At 57.7% G+C, this 22,834-nt stretch overlaps 11 protein-coding genes across 11 annotated transcripts; 7 read left to right on the forward strand and 4 right to left on the reverse strand.

The window, feature by feature from the left end:
• Positions 1–112: 112 nt before the first annotated feature.
• On the forward strand, positions 113–6,303 carry VPS10 (vacuolar protein sorting/targeting protein PEP1; the record flags this gene model as incomplete). The annotated part of the gene is made up of 4 exons (XM_056205767.1): positions 113–1,487; positions 1,808–6,005; positions 6,033–6,240; positions 6,268–6,303. 4 exons carry the CDS (start codon positions 113–115, stop codon positions 6,301–6,303), a joined length of 5,817 nt encoding a protein of 1,938 aa, XP_056061742.1.
• A 312-nt stretch (positions 6,304–6,615) lies between these two features.
• On the forward strand, positions 6,616–7,863 carry MVES1_000912 (uncharacterized protein; the record flags this gene model as incomplete). The annotated part of the gene is made up of 1 exon (XM_056205768.1): positions 6,616–7,863. One exon carries the CDS (start codon positions 6,616–6,618, stop codon positions 7,861–7,863), a length of 1,248 nt encoding a protein of 415 aa, XP_056061743.1.
• Positions 7,864–7,900: 37 nt separating this feature from the next.
• MVES1_000913 (uncharacterized protein) lies at positions 7,901–8,408 on the reverse strand (the record flags this gene model as incomplete). The annotated part of the gene is made up of 2 exons (XM_056205769.1): positions 7,901–8,345; positions 8,374–8,408. 2 exons carry the CDS (start codon positions 8,406–8,408, stop codon positions 7,901–7,903), a joined length of 480 nt encoding a protein of 159 aa, XP_056061744.1.
• Positions 8,409–8,462: 54 nt separating this feature from the next.
• DUS4 (tRNA-dihydrouridine(20a/20b) synthase [NAD(P)(+)]) lies at positions 8,463–9,524 on the forward strand (the record flags this gene model as incomplete). Its single annotated transcript, XM_056205770.1, has 1 exon — positions 8,463–9,524. One exon carries the CDS (start codon positions 8,463–8,465, stop codon positions 9,522–9,524), a length of 1,062 nt encoding a protein of 353 aa, XP_056061745.1.
• Positions 9,525–9,588: 64 nt separating this feature from the next.
• On the reverse strand, positions 9,589–10,206 carry ASF1 (Histone chaperone asf1; the record flags this gene model as incomplete). Its single annotated transcript, XM_056205771.1, has 1 exon — positions 9,589–10,206. The coding sequence occupies one exon, from the start codon at positions 10,204–10,206 to the stop codon at positions 9,589–9,591; it is 618 nt and encodes a 205-aa protein (XP_056061746.1).
• Positions 10,207–10,270: 64 nt separating this feature from the next.
• Positions 10,271–12,010, forward strand: ERG6 (sterol 24-C-methyltransferase; the record flags this gene model as incomplete). The annotated part of the gene is made up of 3 exons (XM_056205772.1): positions 10,271–10,354; positions 10,385–10,592; positions 10,956–12,010. 3 exons carry the CDS (start codon positions 10,271–10,273, stop codon positions 12,008–12,010), a joined length of 1,347 nt encoding a protein of 448 aa, XP_056061747.1.
• A 555-nt stretch (positions 12,011–12,565) lies between these two features.
• On the forward strand, positions 12,566–14,533 carry MVES1_000917 (uncharacterized protein; the record flags this gene model as incomplete). Its single annotated transcript, XM_056205773.1, has 1 exon — positions 12,566–14,533. One exon carries the CDS (start codon positions 12,566–12,568, stop codon positions 14,531–14,533), a length of 1,968 nt encoding a protein of 655 aa, XP_056061748.1.
• Positions 14,534–14,631: 98 nt separating this feature from the next.
• Positions 14,632–16,579, reverse strand: MVES1_000918 (uncharacterized protein; the record flags this gene model as incomplete). The annotated part of the gene is made up of 2 exons (XM_056205774.1): positions 14,632–14,644; positions 14,709–16,579. The coding sequence occupies 2 exons, from the start codon at positions 16,577–16,579 to the stop codon at positions 14,632–14,634; spliced, it is 1,884 nt and encodes a 627-aa protein (XP_056061749.1).
• A 257-nt stretch (positions 16,580–16,836) lies between these two features.
• On the forward strand, positions 16,837–20,847 carry SMC4 (Structural maintenance of chromosomes protein 4; the record flags this gene model as incomplete). Its single annotated transcript, XM_056205775.1, has 1 exon — positions 16,837–20,847. The coding sequence occupies one exon, from the start codon at positions 16,837–16,839 to the stop codon at positions 20,845–20,847; it is 4,011 nt and encodes a 1,336-aa protein (XP_056061750.1).
• Positions 20,848–20,855: 8 nt separating this feature from the next.
• PRM1 (plasma membrane fusion protein prm1) lies at positions 20,856–22,441 on the reverse strand (the record flags this gene model as incomplete). Its single annotated transcript, XM_056205776.1, has 3 exons — positions 20,856–20,864; positions 20,911–21,348; positions 21,416–22,441. 3 exons carry the CDS (start codon positions 22,439–22,441, stop codon positions 20,856–20,858), a joined length of 1,473 nt encoding a protein of 490 aa, XP_056061751.1.
• An 89-nt stretch (positions 22,442–22,530) lies between these two features.
• On the forward strand, positions 22,531–22,833 carry MVES1_000921 (uncharacterized protein; the record flags this gene model as incomplete). The annotated part of the gene is made up of 1 exon (XM_056205777.1): positions 22,531–22,833. The coding sequence occupies one exon, from the start codon at positions 22,531–22,533 to the stop codon at positions 22,831–22,833; it is 303 nt and encodes a 100-aa protein (XP_056061752.1).
• Between the last annotated feature and the right edge of the window lies 1 nt (position 22,834).

The following is a 22,834-nucleotide window of genomic DNA, read 5'->3' on the forward strand; positions in this document are numbered from 1 at the left end:
CTGGTCACGCTCTTCCCAGCGCCGATGCTTAACGCTGACGTAATCCAAAACGAAAGCCAATCGCACGCGCGTTCGCTCGCACGCTCGGCACTGACGATCTGCGACAGCCACCATGGGCCGAAAGAAGATCAAGATCGAGCCCATCGAGGGAGAGCGGAACCGCTCCGCGACGTATTTGAAACGGAAGACGGGCCTATTTAAGAAAGCATACGAACTGGCTGTGTTGACAGACTCTGATGTGGCCGTGGTTGTTTTTGGACGCAATGGAAAGTTGTCGGAATATTGCTCCGGCGATATGGACGATTTCCTGCTGCGGTACACCGAGTACAATGGCACGGTCGAGAAGCGTGGCCCCCAGCACTTCGCGAACGAAAGAGGGACCGCGCAAGAAGAAGTATTCGAGCGCTTTGTACCATCACCCCCGGCGTCCAAACGTGCACGCTCCTTCTCTACCATTTCTTCCTATTCGCGTGCACGCCTGGACGAAGGGCACCACGATGCAGACACACAGAAGCCAGCAGATGTACCACACGCAGAGCGACATCCACAGTCTATGGTGTATGCGTCGGACCCGCACCATGGGATGAGCCAAGACAGTGCAAAGCCAGCCGCGCTCGGAAAGCGTCGTGCGCCAGAGCCACTGATGCAGCCGACGAATCCGCACATGTCTTTCGAGGTACAGAATCAGTGGCCCAACATGACTGTTATGGGAAATAACAATCGTGCTTTGCCGATGTCGCAGTCGCGAGCAAGTGTGGATACAGCCATGCCCAATGTCTCTCAACCGGATCTGTTGGCCACGCGCCGATGGAGCAGTACAACGGAAGTAGATTTTCCGCTTTTAAGCTCCTTTGCTCCGAAACGTATGGAGGCGCAACATCCCCAGCGCTTGCTTTCGATGCCGTCCATCCACGGACCGTGCGCTTCTCCCACTTCAGGCCATTTGCCCATGACCATGGATGGAAATACGTCGCCTTTTACTTTGCCCATGTCACAAGTCAACGTGAATCTACTTGCTCCTTCAACATCGCCCACCACGCCCACCACGCCGCCAGGCCCGCCTCATGCATCGCTCATGGGGATGCCGAATCCTATGACGTCGCCACATGCACCGAACCGATTCAACAATGTGCTTGCTTCCTCACTACATGGAATGCACTTGCCAACACAGCAATTCGCAGAGAACATGCCCGGCGAGGGTGGTGCATTGGGGCAGTACGGCATGAAGTTGAACGGAGATATGATGACCAAGTCTCCGCATGATTTACAAGAAGACTTGAAACGCATCATTCCGGTGCACGGGCCTGAGATTATTTTGCATAACACACCGAGGAACTCGCCCTACTACACGCGCCCTGATAAAGGCTTACCCGCCCATTTTGTAATGAACAGTACAGGTCAGAATGGGCCAGGAAACGGCGACTCGATTGCCATGATGGTGAGTCCTTCGCAGGAAGGCCCGCTTTCGCCCACCGCTCAGCACCCCCGTCAACACTTTGTATCCCAATGACGCAAGTCATCGGCATCAGTTGCCGATGATCCGAGCCTCAACAATACGATAATTGGCATTTTCCCTCCAATGCTGTGACCCTCACCCTTCACCTGTAGCTGTACATATACGTCCATTTTTCGTTTACCACGTGGCACCTCCCTGGGGTTGCGCCGTCATCCGTGCGCATTCTTTGCTTCACATTCAACAAGTGTGGGATGCGAGGCAATTCGCGGTGTACATATAGCACGCATAGCTGTGTCTTGCTTTTCGGGATACTTGCGGCACTTCTGGTGTGCTTTGCACCTTTTGCCGTAGCAGCAAAGAGCCCGAGCATTGCAGCGTCGGAATTCGCACACTTGCCCAGTAAGCTGACCTATTTTCAGGATAGCACGGTCGTGTTGTGGCATGATGGGGAAGCACGAGACGTATACCGGAGTGATAACGAGGGCAAGACGTGGGAGCTTGTCAAAGGGCCGCCCCCCCGATCGGCCTACTTGCTGATCCAGCATCCCTACGACCCGCAACAGGCCTTTATTCTCTCCGATTCCACAGAGCACTGGCTGACCAAGAACCGCGGCGCATCGTGGCAGCGGTTTGAGACACAGTACTCTCCTGCGGTGCGTACAGGATCTCCTATGGAGTTCCATGCGGGCGACAAGCACCGCGACTATGTATTGTTCATTGGAAAAAAGTGCGGCGCGTGGACCCCATGGCGCGGCAGTGAATGCGAGGACATGATTCTATACACGGACGATGGATTTGCATCTAAAACCAAACTCATGGCAGAGACTGTTCTTCGCTGCATCTGGGCTAAGAGCTCACCGGAAATTGTGGTGCCCGAGGACGCTATGCTGCGTATATTTTGCATTGGGTGGGGCGATAGCAACGTGCAGGGTCGAAGTTTAACGTTTGACGACCCTTCTCATCTGCTTCAAGCTGACGCTGCACACACGACGCTACACGGTACATCCATTGTGCGGCGCGGGGGTGCTGAAAAAGACCGTTTGTACCAGAGCGACGATTTTTTCAAGACGCGGCGCATCGTTGACATGGGCGTCGGCCGCGATGCGCGTGGATTTTTGGGCATTGGCTCCTCGCATCGGTACCTCATCACTGCACTGCACGACTACACACAGGGCCAAGGCACCGAACTGAGTTTGTACGTAAGTCTGGACGCGAAAACTTGGACCAAGGCCAAGTTTCCGCACGGCCAAATTTTGCACCAAAATGCGTACACGATTTTGGAGGGCCCCAAGTTCCACCTGTTGGTCGATGTACTGGACGCGTCAACAGACACGGGCGTCCTTTTTATGAGCGACTCCTCTGGAACGCACTTTGCGCAAGGACTTCGCGGCACCTACCGAAGTACGAGCGGCGTTGTGGATTACGAGCATCTCGCCAATGTCGACGGCGTCGCGATTACCAACATACAAACCGAGGCCGCAGTGAAGCGCATCAAGACGCGCATCACCACCGACGAAGGCAGTCACTGGAGCTACCTCCAGGCGCCGTCACGCGACGTGAACGGGCGCAGCATTGGGTGCAATACGGCGGATCTCGAACACTGCTCTCTGCATTTGCATGCGCTTGTTCAACCGCACAATATCGGGCGTGCATTTTCAAGCTCCGCGCCCGGCCTCGTCATGGGCGTCGGCTCGGTGGGCGAATCGCTGCGTCCGTACGAGGAGTGCGACACATTTATGAGCACGGATGCAGGTGCTACTTGGTCCATGGTGGCCAGCCACCCCCATATTTACGAATTTGGCGACCAGGGAGGCCTTGTTGTGCTTGTCCCTGATGTACCGGGGAGCTCCGAGATGAAGTACTCGTTCGACTACGGCCAAACATGGGATTCGCTCAACTTGGAAGTGGGCGTGACGCCGTTCCTGCTTACGACCATCCCCGACGGGACGGCGCTCAAGTTTCTCTTGGTCGGTTCTCGCGCTCGGGGCACGGGAAACGACAAACACAGACACACGGCCTTGTTTGTGGACTTTGCACCGCTGGGCATGCCCAAGTGCAGCCCAAAAGACTTTGAGAAATGGTACACACAACTGGCCGACGGAAAGTGTCTCATGGGCGGGAAGCAGTGGTACCAGCGGCGGAAAAAGTCGTCAAAGTGCATTGTCGGCGAAAAGTTTCGCGATCCTGTGGGCCACGAGGATCCATGCCCTTGCAGGAAAGACGATTACGAGTGCGATTTCGGATTCGCGCCGGACGGCAGTGGTGTGTGCCATCGCGTGGGGCCAGAGGAAATTCCCGAAGGCGCATGCCGCAACAAAGACGATACATATATGGCGCCGTCTGGCTACCGTAAGGTTCCCGGGAATGTCTGCGTCGTTTCCGCCGGCGAAAAAGCGCTCGATGCGCCGGTTCAGAAACAGTGTGCACAAGCGGCACCCGCGCCCGGTGCGGTACACCACCAGCGCTTTGAGTTTCCCGCGGCTATTGTCGAAGTAGTCCATCTTGAACACTCGCCGCGGATCTTGGTGCGTCTGCAAAACGGAAAAGTGTATCAATCCTCGGACGACGGCGGAACATGGAACATGCTTGCGGCGCTTCAAAAAGAGACTGCATTGGCGATTGTGCGCCACACGCACAGCAAGCAGCGTGCCTATATCATCACCGATGCACACACAGTCTACTACTCAGATGACGCGGGCAAAAACTGGCACTTTTTTACCGTGCCGAGCCCCGCGAATGGACTCGGTCTTGCCTGGCTCGACTTTCATCCCAAGCATCCCAATTGGCTTATTTGGACTGGCAGCGAGGGCTGTGTTCCAAACTCGCCTGGGCTTGGGTCCAACTGCCACACACAAGTATTCTACTCCAAAGACAACGGTATGAATTGGCACCGCTTCGACAAGTATGTGCGCAAATGTGCTTGGCTTGTGGACGAGCACTTTGGCGTGCCCGACGCCACAGGCATCCTTTGTGAAAGCTATGCCGTTAAGAAGGGATCGCAGCTCGGATTCCAGTCGGGCACGAATCCGCTGCAGTTGGTGCTGGGACACCAATTCTACACCAAACCGCGCGTCCTCTTTGACAACATTCTTGGGTTCACCGTCTTCGAGCGCTTCTTGCTCGTCGCCGAAGTCGTGGCCAATGCATTGCGCATGCAAGTATCTCTGAATGCGCGCGAGTTTGCCGAGGTTCGACTTCCGCCTCAGCTGCAGTTGGACCACCGCGCATACACCGTACTGGATTCCGTCACGGAGGCAGTCTTTTTGCATGTGACGACGTACCAAACCATGCTCGCCGAGTGGGGCGACATTATTAAGAGCAACTCGAACGGCACGTACTATACCCTGTCTTTGGAGCGTGTGAATCGGAATGCGTACGGATACGTGGATTTCGAGAAAATGCAGGGTCTCGACGGCGTCGCGCTCGCTAATGTCGTGTCGAACCCCGACGAGGCGAGTGTTTCGGGCCTCAAGCAGCTGCAGACACGGATTACACACAACGATGGTGGGCGCTGGGCTTCAATTTCTGCGCCTGTGCTCGACTCTACTGGGAATGGCTATCCGTGCACCGACGTCGGCTGCAACTTGCACCTCCACGGCATCCTGGAGCGCCCAGACGTGCAAATTACTTCCAGCGACTCGTCTGTGACGGGATTCATGCTTGGTACCGGTAATGTCGGGCGCTCCCTGGCACGGTACACGGACTGTGATACATTTCTTACGCGCGACGGTGGTTTTACGTGGCAAGAAGTACATAAAGACGCGCACAGATGGGCATTTGCAGACCATGGATCCATTCTGCTTCTGGTCGACGACGAAGGACCCACGGACCGTGTGCTGTTTACCTTGAACCAGGGCCTTTCGTGGAAGTCGTACAATCTTGGCGAGCGCGTGCGCATCTGGTCGATCGACGCGGTGCCGGAGGAAGCGACGCGCAAATTTGTCCTCTTTGGCCACACGGGGCAGGCGCCTTCGAAGCCCGTCGCGATTTTTCTCGACTTCTCCTCTGTACTGCACCGGAGTTGCGTGTTTGACAAGAACAATGACGAGAAGAATGACTATGAGCGTTGGTCGCCCAGCGAACAGCGCGAAGAAACCTGTTTGTTCGGCCGCCAGACATTCTACTGGCGCAGGAAGCGCGATCGGATTTGTGCGGTGGGCAATACACTGCCGCAGAGCAGTGTCGAGCGCCACGAATGCCCTTGCGGATCTGTGGATTTCGAGTGTGAATTTAACCACTATCGCGATCCAGAGACGCAAAAATGCGTCTTGTACCCAGGCGCCGCTGCGCTCCCCACAAATTCTGCGGAGCAATGCTCCAAGCAGAACCCGGACTATGATGGGTACTGGTATGAGCGTACGAATGTACGCAAGGTGCGATTTTCGTCCTGTTCCGGCGGAATTCGCCTTGACCAAGGGACGCGACACAAGTGTCGTGGCACACGTACAGGCCACGGCTTCTTTTGGTGGCTCTTTATGCTGCTCTTGGCCGGTGGAGCAGGAACGCTTGTGGCCAAATGGTGGTCGCAGCATGGCGCTGCGCGATATGGGTACGTATACTTGTATTCTGACAAAAGTACGCTTAGTCTTGAGGAGAATGACACGTATCGCGACGTGCGCGAGCAAGTTGGGCTCGTGCGCAATTTTGCGTTTGGGCTGATCTCCCTAGGCTGGTCTACGCTCCTGGAGCTGGCCGAGAACGTGCCGTGGCTGCGCGAGAGAATGGCGCGGGAACGCCATCGATACACCAACTACCATATGCTTTCTACGGATGAGGATGCCGAGGTACGTACCCTTTCACACTCACGCTAGATTCTCCAGGGATACGACAGCGACGATCTGCCGTAGGCCACGTGGTCAATAGCTCCACCTAGCCTCTTCTTTCGAGCGCGCCGCGAAGCGTGCGCGAGCCAGTCCATGTCAGACGATGCTGATAAGCACGTTTACGACACAAGACGACGCAAGTCAATACGGCGCATGTGGTGGGGTGCGCTTGCATGGACACGGTGCGGGTGTGTTGCGGGTGTCGCTGGTCGTCGTGTTGTGCTTGTCCAACTGGGCGTGCTGCTGTTCGTCGCATTTGTACCATTATGTGCCATACCGGTAAGCATCCCTACCGCACACCTCGCTGTATCTGCATCCACAGCGCAAAAAACTACTATGGATATTTCCAGCATCGGCGCCGGGGTTCTCAACGTGACCGACCGTTTCAACAATCCAGACTCGCCGTCGCCACTATACTATTTGGAGGATCGGAGCTCTTGGTACCACAAGCGCGCGATTCTATTTGTATCTATATTCCTTGCCATTTTCATTGTACTGATTCTTTGCGTCACCGTCTTTCTCCGCGATCGCAACGTGAGTATGAGCGATGCGGGTGTTGAGGCATTTGGCGACGGAGATGATGCAGATTGGGAAGCAAATCGGCACAGTGCGGTGCTGAAGAGTGCAAGGAACAAAATGGAGCACATTCCCCGCAAATTTTCACGCGGTGTGCGAAGACGATGGAAACGGCATGGCTTGGCAAAAAAGCCCACCGTGCTCGAGGAAGACCACGAAATGCCACCGGCACACCGCCCTGCACCAGGCTCGCCAGTCCCGAGCATTGGCGCTACAGAGCCTGCGATTGCGGGCGCGCTGGTTGTCTCAGCGCACGCAGACTCGGCGCCACATGCGCAAGGTGTGCAATCGGACAACTCTGCCGACGCCCGACTTTCCGACACTGCTCCTTTGCACAACGCACACACCCCGCTGGACCAGACTGATGTCGATGCCGTGGACGTAATGGAGCATACACATGTGGTACAGCCCACTCCTCCAGCATACGCTACGCAAGCACCGCCGCTTTTGAACATTGCCGTGCCCAATACGGGAAAACTAGATGGCGCGGCAACGTTTGCGTCAGACGCGCCGCCAAGCATGGACACGAACACTTCCACTGCACACGTCGCCACTGACGAGAAGTCTGCATTCGACGCCCTTGTGCACGCGGCCAGTGCGCCGGCGAGCGCAGTCGCAAATGCACTTCCATCGGCGCCGCTGCCCGATGCAGCGGATGAAGGCGATGTGCATAGTACTGCTAAAGGCAAGCAGCGCGTCGAATCGCCCAGCAGCCTACTTCCTGCACCACCCGATGCTCCTACCATGACTTTCACCGGCTTCGATACATTGCACGCTTCGCAAAAGGAGCAGGAAGCTGCGGAAGAGCGGGCTGCGCTTGGAGCGTTGCTTCCCTCGCAGCCAGGAGGTGAGCACGATGCGGTTGTGCCACCGGTGTATGTACCGACGGCGCCGACATATGACGCAGCCGCTCTTAACGAATCCGCGGCGCCATCTGCACCGGCCCTAACTGAACCACACCGAACATCCCCGCCGCTTTGTTCCTCGGTACCCGACGCGCAAGAGTAGACTGCCGCGTCCATGTAATGTAAGTAAACGATACCCATTATGTAGCTAGCACATTTAACCTGTATACAATCACACGCCCAAACCCATCTGTACTCCCGTCCAAACGCAATGCAATGTGGGTGCACGCATCAGTGCTTCTTTTGCCCCTCGCTCGCAGCGTTGCAGCCACTGCCTCGGGTTCATACGCAAACGACTGTTGCATGTTTCCGTCGCGAGGGTACGATTCTTGCACTTCAATCCACTCCACCTCTTTGCTTCCTTCGCGCGCAAACCCAGCAAGTGTCACGATACGAATCGGCGAGAAACCGCCTGCAAAGATGCATTCCAGCGCTTGCCACGTTTCTACGCGGCGCGGCGCTGAAAGTGTGCTTGCAACGAGGACGTGTGCCGAAATGCTCGGCGAGCCCAGCTCTACCGTCCAGACGGTCTCTTCGTCTCCATCAAATGCACAACGCGCTTCTTTTGACGATCCGATAGAGGCCCTGTTGTAAGTCGCGCACACCTTCTTACTTTACTTTCGCCGCGTCTTGCAGCAGCCACGGCATGCTGGAAGATGACGTGCGAAACGTGTGGAGGCGCCGTTTTTTTTCTTGTTCAGCATGCCTCGTGCGGGGGAGCGAGCGGTGTCGCTGCCGCCGCACCACATGCTGAATACGTTTTCCGATATCAATGTATGTGCACCCATGGTACGGTACTCCAAGTTACCATTCCGCGCATTAGTCGCGCGGTACGATACCCACATCACCACGACTCCCATGATGCTCGCGACCGAATTCAGCCGCAACCAACAAGCGCGTAACGCCGACTTTAGCACGAATGACGAAGAGCGGGGCCTATTTGCGCTTGTGCCACAAAATAGGCATACCCCGGTTCAAATACGAGGCGCACTTGTGTGCCAATTCGCAGCGAGCGCGCCGACGCCGCTCGCCGATGCAGCTGAGCTTGTAAGTCCGTACGTGGACGGCATCGATCTCAATTGCGGGTGTCCGCAGCCATGGGCATATGCCGAGCATATTGGATCTTTTTTGTTGCGACAGCCAGAAACAGTGCGGGATATGATCCGTGCCGTCAAGGCGCGGCTGGGTGAAGGGTACTGCGTCAGCGTAAAAATTCGCGTGGACGCCGAGTCGCATCATACAGACACGCTGGTGCGCAATGCATTGCATGCCGGTGCATCCTACATCACGATCCACGGCCGCACGCGGCACCAAGCGAGCGCATCGCACCCGGTCGACCTCGACGCTGTGCGCTTCGCCGTCGATACTGCGAATGCCTGTGGAATACAGACAGCGCGCGGCACCTCACCGGGCGATGCATGGGCCTACGCCGAGGACGGCGGGGGAGGCGGATTTGCGCCGTGCATTGTCAATGGCGATATATGGACGCGCGAGGATGCTATAGAATACAGAGCCAAGACAGGCGCACGCGGTGCAATGAGTGCACGCGGCCTGTTGGCAAACCCGGCGCTCTTTTCAGGGCATACCAGGACGCCAAAAGAGGCCGTCGGATACTTTACAGAGCGTAGCATTGCGTGGGGACTACCTGTGGCCCATTTGCAGTATGTATCAAGCGATGCACTCACAACAGTCGGCATCTTGCGTACATGCTCGAGGAAAGCATCGCAAGCAGGGCAGAATCCATCTACTTTAATTCTCTGGTGAGTCCTGCGAGTATGCTGGACTGGCTGGCAGAAGCCGGGTATGTTTGACGGGTCCTGGGCGGCCGCTACGACTGCAGCGCGACAAACGAGCTGCCTGGCACACTATCGGACTCTGAAGCGCTCATTTGCGGTTTCGGCACCGTCTCGACGGTGACGCCGGCATCGTTTGCCCCGCCAAAATCGGCCAGCTCCTCGGGAGGGGCAATCGGTTGGTTCGGGTCGTTCCAGTTGATATTGAAGCGCGTTACACGGGGCTTGCTTGCTAGCACCTCGCGCCTCACCTTATTGAGCTCGACCTGCTCTGGCGGGTTCTCGCGCAGCTCCTCGTCCTCGTATGCATTGTTCACATAGTACCCAACACGGATAAATTCCGCGTCATTGTACGATCCGGTGAGCAGGATCACCGTGACCCCAAGTAAGTCGTGTGCGGGAATCTTTTCAGGCGACGGCGCTTCCGCCTCGAATTCGAACGAATTCACGCCTACGGGAACAGGGCCCACCATGCAACTGTCCAATTCCTGGTCATACTTTTCCGACTCGGCAGAGCCCACGTAGATGAGCTTCCACTCGATATCATCCTCTAGCGGCGCAATACACTCAAACGTGACTTTAAAGATGTACGCGTCCGAAAACCGCGCCACAGGATTGACAATCTCCACGTTTTGCAAATGCACAATCGACATGGTCGCGAAGCTAAAGTGGGCCGCGTCGCTACGCGTATATTGGCACGTGACTTGCGACGTGGCCATGGCGTCGTCTTCGCTCCGCTTTGTCATGGTCTGCCAGAAGTGCGAAACGAAGCTGCGCACGACCGCGACGTCGGATCCCTTTGTATGTGGAATACATTTGTACTAACTACAGCGTAATCGGAATGCAGCGGGCTTTTTGGTTGCCACAGGATCAGGGTCGCGTGCCGCGCCTGCGCGTGGTCCGGCAGCGCCTGTCGGTGGCGGCCGCAAGATTGGCGAGAACAAGCTGCTTTCCAAAGCGAATCGCTTCTCGCCGTTGGATGCCAAGTGCAAACTGTGCAAGCAGCGAGTTTCACAGGAACGTGCCCAGTACTGTCAAAGTATGTACTTTTGCATCGCGCTAACCCTAGCATGTTCGTACAAAAAAGGACTGTGTGCAATTTGCGGCAGCATCATCCTTGATACCAGACGCTACAAGCAGTCTTCCACGTAGCGCGCCCAGCCGATACCCCGCAAGCGTGAAACACATCACGTGAGTCAAATGCGCGCGCGCAAAGATCAGGTCATTGAGGGCAGCGCTTGTCTTTACCCAGCGAAACCGCACTGTACGTATGGCAAAGACGGCAGGTTCTGTGATGAAAAACTAGTACCTTGACTCCTCCGTGGAAGCTTGCCGCTTGCGGCATCCCATTCAAGTCCCTGAGTTCCTGCCGTACTTTTTCATCGAGCTTGCTAACAACCAGACCTTGCCATGGTCGCTTCCACCACGCCTACCAACCTGCGCAACAATGAAGGGATCGCGAACTACAACAAGTTTTGGCAGGCGAACTCTACCAATGACTCCAAAGTGGACATGGACAATCGGTTGGACCAGTACACCACTGTGGTGAATAGCTACTACGACGGTGCAACGGATTTGTACGAGTACGGTTGGGGTACCAATTTTCACTTTGCGCGGTACTACCCCGGTGAGGCATTCTACCAGGCCATTGCGCGTCACGAACATTTCCTTGCCCACAAGATGAGCTTGCGCCGCGGGATGCGCGTCCTCGATGTTGGCTGTGGTGTTGGCGGTCCTGCGCGCGAAATTGCGCGCTTTTCCGAGGTAAACATTGTTGGCGTAAACAACAATGCGTACCAAGTCGACCGTGCGAACCGCTACACTGCGAAGGCCAACCTTGAGAACCAGGTCGAGTTTGCCAAGGGCGACTTTATGAACCTCGTGAGCCAGTTTGGTGAGAACAGCTTCGACGCTGTGTACGCCATCGAAGCCACCTGCCATGCGCCCTCGTGGGAAGGCGTGTACAAGCAAATATTTGACGTGCTCAAGCCCGGCAGTGTATTTGGCGTGTACGAATGGTGCATGACTGACGCATACGACGCCAACAATCCCGAGCACCGCCGTGTTGCCCACGGCATTGAACTTGGCGATGGCATCCCTGAAATGCGCACGATTGCACAGGCGCGCGCCGCGCTCAAGCACGTTGGTTTCGAGATCGAGGTCGACGAGGACCTGGCAGACAAAGGCGACAAGGTCGAGTGGTACTATCCCCTTGAGGGCGACATCCGCAAGGTGCAGACGTTCTGGGACATTTTTACCTGTTGGCGCATGACACGTCTCGGCAAGTTTACCACGCAGACGGGCGTCTCCATTCTCGAAAAGTTGGGGCTCGTGCCCAAAGGCACGTACGACATGGGCGAGTCCCTCAAGGTCGCTGCCGACGCCCTGGTTGCCGGTGGCCAGCAGAAGCTCTTCACCCCGATGATGCTTTTTGTCGCGCGCAAGCCGAGTAAATAAAGCGAGCGTACATAGTTTGATTTCGTGTGCGAGAAACATGGCTAGGTGCATGCACCCTTTCTTACGTACATGCTGTGCACTGCACGCACGGGTGCTGGTATCGGGCAGTCGCTATGTATGCCGCGTCACTGGCATCGGCTCGGCCATGACGTTGGACAAGTCCAGCGCGCGATCCTTATTCACATCCACATCGCCAAGTAACGAGCTGCTGTGAGAAGAGCGTGTACGTACATGCTATCCCCTCGCATCACATAAACACCCAGCGGCACTTGCTCCACCGCAACGTCGGTGCTGAAAATGCGCTCGACGCAATCGGACAAGACAATACTCCCTCCCGCATCGTAGCCACGCAGCATACCTACAATAACACGCCCGTCCTGCGTAACAAGCAGCACCCTATCTGTATATCAGCACACCGCCGCCACGCACGCTCCAGGTAATTCTGCAGGGACGACATCGCCGGCCGTGCAAGCGCGGAGCGACGCTGGCGGCCACCGAGCAAATCACGTGCACATGACGTGCGGGCTTGGCTGGCCGTCGCGGCTGCGTCCTACCATGCGGTGTGTGTTGAGCGCTTTGCGCGTCCCTGCGCGGCGCCTCATGCCGGTGAACGGCATAGCGCGCGTTGTGCCCATCTGTCGTGCAATTCATACCGATGTGCCTAAAGTGGTGGCTCCGGCAGCCGAGCTTCCCCGCAAGCTCCGCCGCGCCCCTCGCAAGTTGTTTTCCGCGCTGAGCATCTTTATCGCCCTCACCGGTGGACTTTTCTTTGGTGTCTACTGCCTGGATTCGCGTGCGGGCGTGTATCGCTGGCTCTTTATGCCGGTCATCCACACCCTCATGAGCCCAGAAACGGCGTCCAAGTTTGCGATCACGATGCTTCGTCTCGGGATCGCGCCGCGCGACAAATGCGTCGATGACGAGGTGCTCCACACGGAGCTCTTTGGCAAGCCCTTGACGAACCCTCTTGGTCTTGCCGCTGGCTTTGACAAGCAGGCCGAGGCGATTGACGGATGCTTTGACCTGGGCTTTGCGTTGGTTGAAGTTGGGAGTGTCACGCCGCAGCCGCAGCCCGGCAATCCCGCGCCGCGCATGTTCCGCCTGCCGCTGGATCAAGCCTTGATCAACCGCATGGGATTCAACTCAGACGGCCATGCCGCCGTGCAGGGCCGTTTGCACGACCGTGTGCGCGACTATATTGTGCGCGTCATAGCGGCCGGCAAAGCGCTTGTGAGCGACGTCGGTGTAGAATCGCTCGAGAAGGATGCGACGCAGCTTCGCCGTGCGCAGTTTTTTGCGGCGTACGCAGACGCGGACGTGGCGCTGCTCGACCGCCTTGGCATTCCCCGCAGCCTGAAGCAGGACCGTTTGTTGGGCATCAATTTGGGCAAGAACAAGACGAGCAGGGAAGACTCTTCGGCAGACTTTGTCCAGGGGGTATGGAACCTTGGCCCGTATGCCGATATGCTGATTGTGAATGTGAGCAGTCCAAACACACCCGGCCTTCGCCGCTTGCAGCGCCGCAGCGTGCTCAGAGGCCTGCTCGACGATGTCGTTCGCGCCCGCGGCGAACTGCTCAAGCTTAGCGGCGAAGGCAGATCTCTTCCGCTGCTAGTCAAAGTATCCTCTGATCTCAGCGACTCGGAATTGGAGGACGTCTCGGACGCTGCAGAGAATGCAAACATCGACGGCATCATTGTGAGCAACACGACCGTGTCGCGCCCTCCGGGTCTTCTCTCCGAAGCAGACGTCCAGGAAACGGGCGGACTCTCTGGCCCCCCCTTGAAATCGCTTGCACTGCACGCGCTCCAAGTAGTCTACGCGCGCAGCCACGGCAAGATCCCGTTGATTGGCTGCGGTGGTATCTCCAGCGGCGAGGATGCGCTCGACTTTGCACGTGCGGGGGCAAGTGCAGTACAGCTCTACACCTCGCTGGGGTACGAAGGCGCCGGCGTGCCGCGCCGCATCAAGGACCAAGTCACCGACGCGCTCCACGCCGAGGGCACGACGTGGAAGCAGCTTGTCGGCACCGGCCTCAAGCATGCGCCGCAGGAGTACGCGCCGGACCCACGCAAAGCCATGCCGCTCTACCCCGGCTCGCAGGACGCGCTGCAGCGCAGCATCGTCGGCGTGCGCAACGAACTGGACCAATGGCGCGCTAGTTTCAGCGCGCACGACACCGAAATGCGCCGCGCCTTGCCGTTCCACGTGCATCCCAACGATGCGCAGTACATCGACTTGCTTGACCGTGCTCACCGCGCCATCGATGGCACACCGCACTTTGAGCACGGCGGCGGCGTACGCGCAGCCTCAATTCCCGAGCATTTGCTCGTCGCCGCAAGCAGCGAACACAAGACGCAGGGCCAAGTGCTCCACGATGCGTTGCGCCAGGCCACACTGGATCCGCAGCCGCGGGTAGATGGACTCAGCACGCTCTCTGAGACGCCTGGCGGCGTGCGTGCACCCAAAGAGGCGCGCCCCGCTGCCACTTTCCGCGTCGCCGACCAGCAGCGCGTCGTATAGGCACCGTGCCTGCAGCGCACGCTTTACCTCACGTGATTACAGTGCGCGGGCCACGCTGGCTTGCGCGCACGTTCCAGGGCCTACTGCACATTCAATAGCTACTCATACAAACTCAACTGGAGAAACGCAAACCAATGCCGAGCGAGTTATCCTGCTGTCAGACGGTAAGCTGCACCTACGTTCATCGCTGCTTTCCTCGGACGCCTCCTCATCGCTCACGGCATTTTCGTCATGTGTGTACAGGCTTGGGTAAGTAGAGAGTGCGACGTACCCATCGCCCGTCTTTTTTGCCGGAAGCTGGTGGCTGCGGACGTGCCGATTCAGTGTCGTGCGCCGCGTAAACATCTTGCCGCAGGCAGGGATCACGCATACATAAGGACGCCGCCCGGTATGTGTCCGCCGATGGCGCGCTAATGAGCTGCTATCCGAGAAACTCTTCCCACACCCCTCAAACTCGCACTGGTGTGGCCGCTCTCCGCTGTGCACGCGGGAATGGACAGTGAGTGCAGAACGCTGAATGAAGCTTTTTCCGCACCCGGGGAAGTCACACGGATAGGGGCGCTCGCCAGTGTGGATGCGGCGATGGCGTGCCAGGTCCGAGCGTCTGCTAAACGTCTTGCTGCACGCGTCACATACATGCAGTTTCGGGCCGCCCGAGTCGCTCTCGGTGACGGGAATCGTGATGGAAGTCACAGAGTAGCGGCGCGCATCGTCAGGTTGCACGCCGCGTGATTTTTCTATCTCGCTTGCTTCGGACTCGTCCGAGATGTCCATGTCGCGGTGGCGAACGCGCGGAGCTGTATTGGCGTACTTGTACCCTTTCGGCACACGCACACCGTACGGTGCATAAGATCCTTGATATCCATAGGCAGGGGCGTCTGCATTGTATGCGGTTTCGCCGTACAGCTCGGCGCTTTCATACTTGGATTTGCGCACCCCTCCGGCTTGGCCAGACATGTAGGCAGGGCCGTACGCAGCGACATCGTCTGTGCTATAGCCCTCGTTCCACTCCGCAGGGCGGTACACGCGGCCATAAGGCAACGGCGAGTGCGGGTAGGACTGCGAGCCTCCAAAGGTGGCGGAGCGGAACATGGCATGGGCACCGTACCCATCGTTTAAACGCTCGCCGGCGCGCATCGGGCGCGGAAATGCAGCGGCACCGGGCGGAGGTGACAGAATGGCGCCGAGATACGCGGGCGGAGGCACAGGCGAAGAAGATGTCGACGCGCGCCGCTCATCCAGCGCTTTGAGTGCGGCAATGCGCGTGCCATCTTCGCCCTCCAGCACATGTTCTGCATCGCTGCGCTCCTCTTCGCCCGTCTCGCCGCCACCGCGGAGTGCGCTCGAGGCAAATGGCGAGTTGCGTCCGTCCTGCGCCCAAGGCATGCCGTCTCTAGCAACGCCAGGGGAACGCCAAGCGCTTGGAGGGACGTTATATTTGTACCCGTCGCGTTTCGGACTGTTTGCATAGCCCTCGGGGAGCCTGTTTTGAGGCGCGCCAAGCATGTTTTGCGTCATGCCGCGCAGACGGAAATCGTCTACAGCAGGAGAGTTGGAGCGCGAATGCGCGGTGCCTTCGTCAAACAAAACAGCTTCCGTGCTCATGCTCCGCTGCATTGGCACCGCGTCAGAACTGCGGCGCAGCGGCGGTGGCAGACGACTGCTCATCCGCGCCGCGGCAGTCTGTGGGCCAGCCGCGGGCGATGGTGAAAATGAACGCTCGGTACCTGACATGGCAGACGGTGACGCAGGACGCGAGGAGGATGTTGGATATTGCGACGTGCCCATCGATGCCTCCCGCGTCAGCGCACTAATCCTCGGGCTGCTCGTTCGAGGGCTGCCTATATGCGATTGAAAACGGGTAGAGGAGTCGCGGTACGGCGAAATCTTGCCTGGGAGGTGGTGCGCAAGTTTCAGCCGCGGCGAACCTACGGGCGATGCCATCCCGTACGACCCTTCAGCCGCGGAAATCTTGGATACCGATGCAGGGTGTCCGCCCGCTGCGCCGGATTGCGCCGGCGCAAGGATCGAGGGAAAGCGACTCATCAGTCAATAAAGTACACTAGTGCCTGTGTCGCGGAAAATGAATTCGTAAAGGATCCTATCCTACCAGTGCATCACCACGGCAGAAAAAAAAGAACCTGGCCCAGGCGCTCGCACGCACAGGCCCTCGCGAAGTGAAAACAATTTCGGCCGACTTCTCGGGCCTGGTACATCACGTGATATTATGTGCCACGCGCGGCGTGTTGGTTGTACTTTGGCCTGCGTCGATGGTCGTGGAGCGTCGAGCGCCGTCTGGGCGGATGCGCACGCGGAGCGGCACACATGAGGTAGCGGAGGATGCTACAAGAGCGGAGGCACAAGTTTCTCCGTCTTTAGAGCGCCGTGCACCCGCGACGCCGGCGCAGCCCAAGCAAAACCGCATGATAACGACGCCGCATCACCGGATGCAGAACCCCTTTACAACGCCGGCGCGGACGGGAATGCCCCTTGTGACGCCGGCGCGCACAGCCCAGCGCACTTTTGGCTCGCCAGTAGCACCACCAGTGCCGCAAAAACGACTTGTGATCCACAAGCTGGTCCTCCAGGACTTCAAGTCGTATGCTGGGCGGCAGGAAATCGGCCCATTCCACAAGTCCTTCTCGAGTGTCGTTGGTCCGAACGGGAGCGGTAAGAGTAACGTGATTGACTCGCTGCTTTTCGTGTTTGGATGGCGCGCGAACAAGATGCGCCAAGGCAAGCTCAGCGAACTGATCTACAACCGCCAAGGCGCAGCGCCGCCACAGCACTGCACTGTAGAGGTGTGGTTCCGCGAGATTATCGACGTGCCGGGCTCGGAGGAGTTTACCGTGGTGCCGAACAGTCGTCTCATTGTTGCAAGAAGCGCGTCGCGGAACAATACATCGCAATATACCATCGACGGCAAACGATCCAACTTTACCCAAGTCACAACACTGCTGCGCGAGCGCGGCATAGATCTGGATCACAAGCGTTTTCTCATCCTTCAAGGTGAGGTAGAGAGCATTGCACAGATGCCGCCCAAAGCCAGGACGGAGCACGACGAGGGACTTTTGGAGTACTTGGAAGATATTATTGGCACGAGCGACTATAAGCAGCCCATTGCAGAGCACGCCAATGCCGTGGACGCTGCGAATGAAACGCGCGGAGAGAAAATGCACCGCTTGAAAATTGTGCAGCGCGAGCTGGACCATCTCGAGCCGAAACGGAAACAGGCGGAGCAGTATTTGCGCGACCACAACGAGCTCATGCGCAACCAATCGCGACTCTGGCAGCGATACATGTGGGAGGCGCGCGCGGGGCTTGCAAAAGTGTCCGAAGAATCCGAAATGCTTGCTGCGCAGCTCAGCCAAGAGGCCGAAAAGCACAGCGAGGCACAGTTGCAGTCCCAAAGCGTGCGCGATCAATTCGAAGCAGTCGCCGCCGAAGGCAGCGCATTGGAAAAGCAGGTGCACACATTGCGTAAAGAGCTTGGCCGCCACGAGAAGCACGACGTGGAACTTAAGGCGCGCGAAAAGCTGCTGCAAGGCAAACGCAAAAAGCTCACCACCGCACTTTCCGACGGCAAGTCTAACGTGTCCGAAGCGCGCGCCGAGGCGCAGAATGCCGACAGCGAAATAGAACGCATACACGAGGAGATCGCAGCGCATGAAGCAGCGCTGGAACACGAGCAGTCCGCGCTCGAGCGCATGTGCGATGACCTGGAGAGCAAGACGCGCGTATTTAACCTGCAAATCCAAGAAAAGCAGCAGCAGCTCGCGCCGTGGGCTGCCAAGATTCGCGAGCACAATGCAGCGCGCGACGTCGCAATGCAGGAGCGTGCGCTGCTTCTCGAGCACGAGCAAGAAGTGCAGCAGCGACACACAGAGGCCAAGGCGCATGTACAGGATTTGCACGCAGCGCTGCAAGAGAAGCACGACGAGGTTGCCGCGCTCGAGTCGGAAAAAGTTGGCACTGCCGACAAGGCTGCCGACGACGCCGACATGCTCGAGAAAATGCGCAGCGAAGAGCACACACTCCGCACAAAGGCTGCTATGGCGCGGCGCACGGCCGAAGAAGCTGCCGACGCCGTGGCTGCGAGCAAATCGCACGGCGAAATGCTCAGCAACCTCACGCGCCAGGCCGAGCTGGGCTTTTTAAGTGGATTACACGGGCGTCTTGGCTCCCTTGGCACCATCGATGCGCGGTACGACAAGGCGGTGAGCACAGCGTGCCGCGCCCTGAACGATATTCTAGTCGAGTCTGTCGAGTCGGGCCAAGAATGCATCGAGTACCTACGCAAACACAACCTCGGTCGTGCGCGGTTCCTGCTTCTCCAAAGTGTCAAGGTGGATTCAAAAGCCATGGCGCCTCTTGCCACGCCGGAAAATGTGCCGCGTCTGTTTGATTTGATTGTGCCCAAAGACGCTCGGTACGCTTCTGCCTTTTACTCGGAACTCGGCGACACGCTTGTAGCGCGCGATCTCCAACAAGCGTCGCGCATTGCTTATGGCAAGCGCCGCTGGCGTGTTGTCACCGAAGACGGCCAGCTGATCGACAAGAGCGGCACCATGTCTGGCGGCGGTGCCAAGCCCAAACAAGGCCTGATGAGCTCTACACTGATCAGCGATGTTTCTGCGGAACACGCAGCGACGCTCCGGAAAGAAGCGCAGGCCGCGGATGCAGCGCTCCAAAGCCATGTAAAATCCTTGGCCCATTTTAGCGCTATATATGAGCGCTCTACCAGCCGTGGCCCTGACATTGATCACAGGCTAGCCATGCTCGCAATGGATATTCGTACGAACGAGCAGCGCATAAGACAGGCAAGGCAGCGCGTCGAAGAGGCGGAAAAAGAGTGCAGAGAGAACACGGGCGATGCGCAACGTTTCCAGGCGCTCGATGCACAGGTAGAAGAGCATACCAGCGCAACTGCATCGCTGCATACGACTACGCAAAGCATTGAAGCAGAAATACAAGCGTTGCAGGAGCACATTCTACAAGTCGGTGGTGTAGAATTGCGCACGCTGCAAAGCAAAGTGGAAGGCGTTCGTGGAATGCTGGCGCTTGCGAACGAGCGTCTCGCGAATGTAGAACTCTCCAAGGCCAAGGCGGAGAATGAAATGAAGCGATACGAGACGTCCAAGCATGACAATGCGGCGCAGCTTGCCGCACTTGACACAGAGATTGCCGAACTGGAGGACAAGCAGCGTGCGCAGTCCTCCGCGATGGATGTGCTCCGCACCCAAGTGGACGAGCTGCGCTATGAGCTGGAGGAAAAGAGTGCGCGCAAGAAAGAGCTCAAAGGCGTGCTGGAAGAGCACGCGGAGAAACTCGGCGCTTTTTGCAAATTTGAACTCGAGGTCAAGCAGCAGCTCGAGGCGTGCGAACAGCGCAAGACAGAGAGCGAGCAGCAACTGGCATCGTGGAGCGAAAAGCACGCGCAACTTGCACTGCACGACGCGAATTTGGCTGTCGACATGCGGCAGGCCAAGAGCGAGCCCGACGTTGAGCTTGACGACGTGTCGCTTCCCCCTCTTTCCGATGCGGAGCTCGAGACAATGGACAAACAAGCGCTATTGTCTACGATCGAGGTGATGGAGAAGCGCATGGAAGAAAACGAGTCGAATCTCGACGTTTTGGACGAGTACCGAACGACGGAAGAAGTGTTCCTTTCGCGTGCCAAGGAGCTTGAAGATACCACCGCCGTGCGCGACGGCGCACAGCAGAAATTTGACGCGCTGCGCAAAGAGCGGCTGCAGCGCTTCATGCAAGGCTTTTCGCAAATTTCGCTCAAGCTCAAGGAAATGTACCAAACAATTACGCTGGGCGGCAACGCCGAGCTGGAGCTGGTCGATAGCTTGGATCCGTTCAGCGAAGGCATCCTATTTAGTGTCATGCCGCCCAAGAAGAGCTGGAAGAACATTAGCAACTTGAGCGGGGGCGAAAAGACGCTGAGTAGCTTGGCATTGGTATTTGCTTTGCATGCATACAAGCCGACACCATTGTACGTGATGGACGAAATCGACGCTGCGCTCGACTTCCGCAACGTCTCGATCATTGCCAACATTATCAAAGAGCGCACACGCGGCGCGCAGTTTATCATCATTTCCCTGCGGAATAACATGTTTGAACTGAGCGCACGGCTTGTTGGCGTATACAAGACGGGCAACTGCACCAAGAGCCTGGCGATCGACAATACAGACCTGCACCGCAAGGCTGCGCCGACGCCGAGCCCCAGCAAACTACCGACTTCTCCGCTGAAAACACAAGATTCGCCTTCGAAAGCGAGCGGCGCTACAGGCCCTCTACTGTACTAGCTTTTCTCTCAAGCGGTCTTTTTGTCGTATAGCCATCCAAATTGTGAGCTGTAGGCCCAAAACAAGCAGCAGCGTGCCCAACAGCACAAGCCGCTCGATGTGCAGCTGTGCGAGCTCGCGGGCTACCATGCCCGACAAGGTCGCCCACGGCGCTTGCCATGCGAGTGAAATAGGCGCCAGCACGCGGTCGAGTGCGAGCCAATCTGCCGGCGCCTCCATGCGGGGAAGTTGCACGAACGTTGCGCGCTGCAAAACTTCGAGTGACTTTTCAGCTGCGTGTAGTTTGTTGCCCAGGAGGCAAGCGGCGAATTGCTGTGCGGGCTGTTCGATGGGCGTGGCGCCAAAGACGTTGTGGACCGTGTCGGTGAGCAAGTCAAGCACGCTGTCAAGCACGGCAAACGCGCCGGGAATTGCCTCGTGTACACGACCAAGCACCATTGTATTTACTTGCTGTTCTGCATGCGCAAGCTCGGCGTTGGTCTCGTTGACAAGGTGCACCGCCTGCGTAGCAGCGATGGAGACATGGGGTGCTGTGTGTGCCAGCTTGGGTCAGCGTCGCTCGGCGTACCTTTGCTGTCACGTCGTCTACTTTGTGCAGTACGTAGATGTGCACCTCGAGCAAAATCCAATGCAGGATGAAAAAAAAGACGACGACGTGTACGAGCCAGGATGCGCCGGTACGTATCGAGCGCCACGCCATTGCCATGCTCCCGAGCAGGAGCACCAGCATCAGCACGCCAGTCAAGACGGCGTGCATGATGGATGCGTGCCGAATCACGGTCGTTGCGCGACGAAACATGTCCCATGGCACTGCGTCGCACATGGCGCTGGTGCTGTTCACGGGCGGAATCGCTTTAGCAGGCATGGCAAAGTGCACCATAGACTGATTTATCTGCGCCTGTATGCCTCGCAGTGTCGAGTCAAACGCATCCTCTGCACTGCTGCGCAGCTCGTCCACGGACGGCAATGCCGTGCGCAGCGAAGCAAAGGGGTGCACCAAGTTAGGCGGCACCGTGATATTATCGAGCAGCTGCAGTGCGTGTGGCTCTGTCCACGCATGGGCAGGAATGTGCACGCCAAGCGACCCGAACACCGCGTTCAGAGCATCCGCGCCGAGATCGGCGGCGCCTTGGACCGCGTGGAAAGCAGCGCCAAGGACGGCATGCAGCATGTGTCCGGCCGCTTGTACACCATCCGCGACTGCTTTTGTTGCTGCATCTAGCACAGACAAGATACTCTGGATGACAAGCTGCAGTGTGCAAAGAAAGAGCGCGCGGTACGAAGAGCACAGCATGTTGATGACCACGCTGCATATGGACAGAATGGCTACCAGCACACGCCCCATGGTGCGCACAAGCATCTCGGCATCGCGCAACACAGCTTCTCTTTGCTTCCATGCAATTTGCGCAGGGAGACTTTCCAGCCTCGCCACCGCATCTTCGCCGTGGCGGCACGCGGCACAAACAATGGCGCGTGCATCGTCAACAAGGCGCACAAGCGTCGCTTGCTGCGCAAACTTGCTTGTAATGCAATGGTAGGTATACCACGCTACACCCAGCACAATCGCTGCTAGCTCAGAAACGGCACGGTCCATACATCGCGCAAGAGCGCGCGCAGTGGGTCGTGCGTGCAACAAAGGCGCACGGCCCTTTGTTGGCCTGACTAAGCACTGCTCCTGCGACGATGGCGCCCCCAGACGCGGTGCGGCGCGCACGGCCTATTGCGTACGTGTATCACCTCACGGAGCATGTGCGCGCGGAGCACCTTGCGTTTATTTTTGGCGCGTACGGGCATATTGTGGATATTTCGTTACAAGGAGGGCCTGTGCGCCGTGCGCGTATCGAATACGAGGACGAAGAAGAAGTGCAGCGCGCCGTTACGCACATGGACGGCGGCCAGATTGACCACAAGTACGCGACTGTATCATCAGAAGAGTGTCTGGAGCTAGAGGCACGTGAAATGGAGAGGGAGGCGTGGAAGCGCTAAA

The sequence above is a fragment of the Malassezia vespertilionis genome, chromosome 2, assembly GCF_029542925.1.
Source record: "Malassezia vespertilionis chromosome 2, complete sequence".
In the NCBI taxonomy this organism is placed as follows: domain Eukaryota; kingdom Fungi; phylum Basidiomycota; class Malasseziomycetes; order Malasseziales; family Malasseziaceae; genus Malassezia; species Malassezia vespertilionis.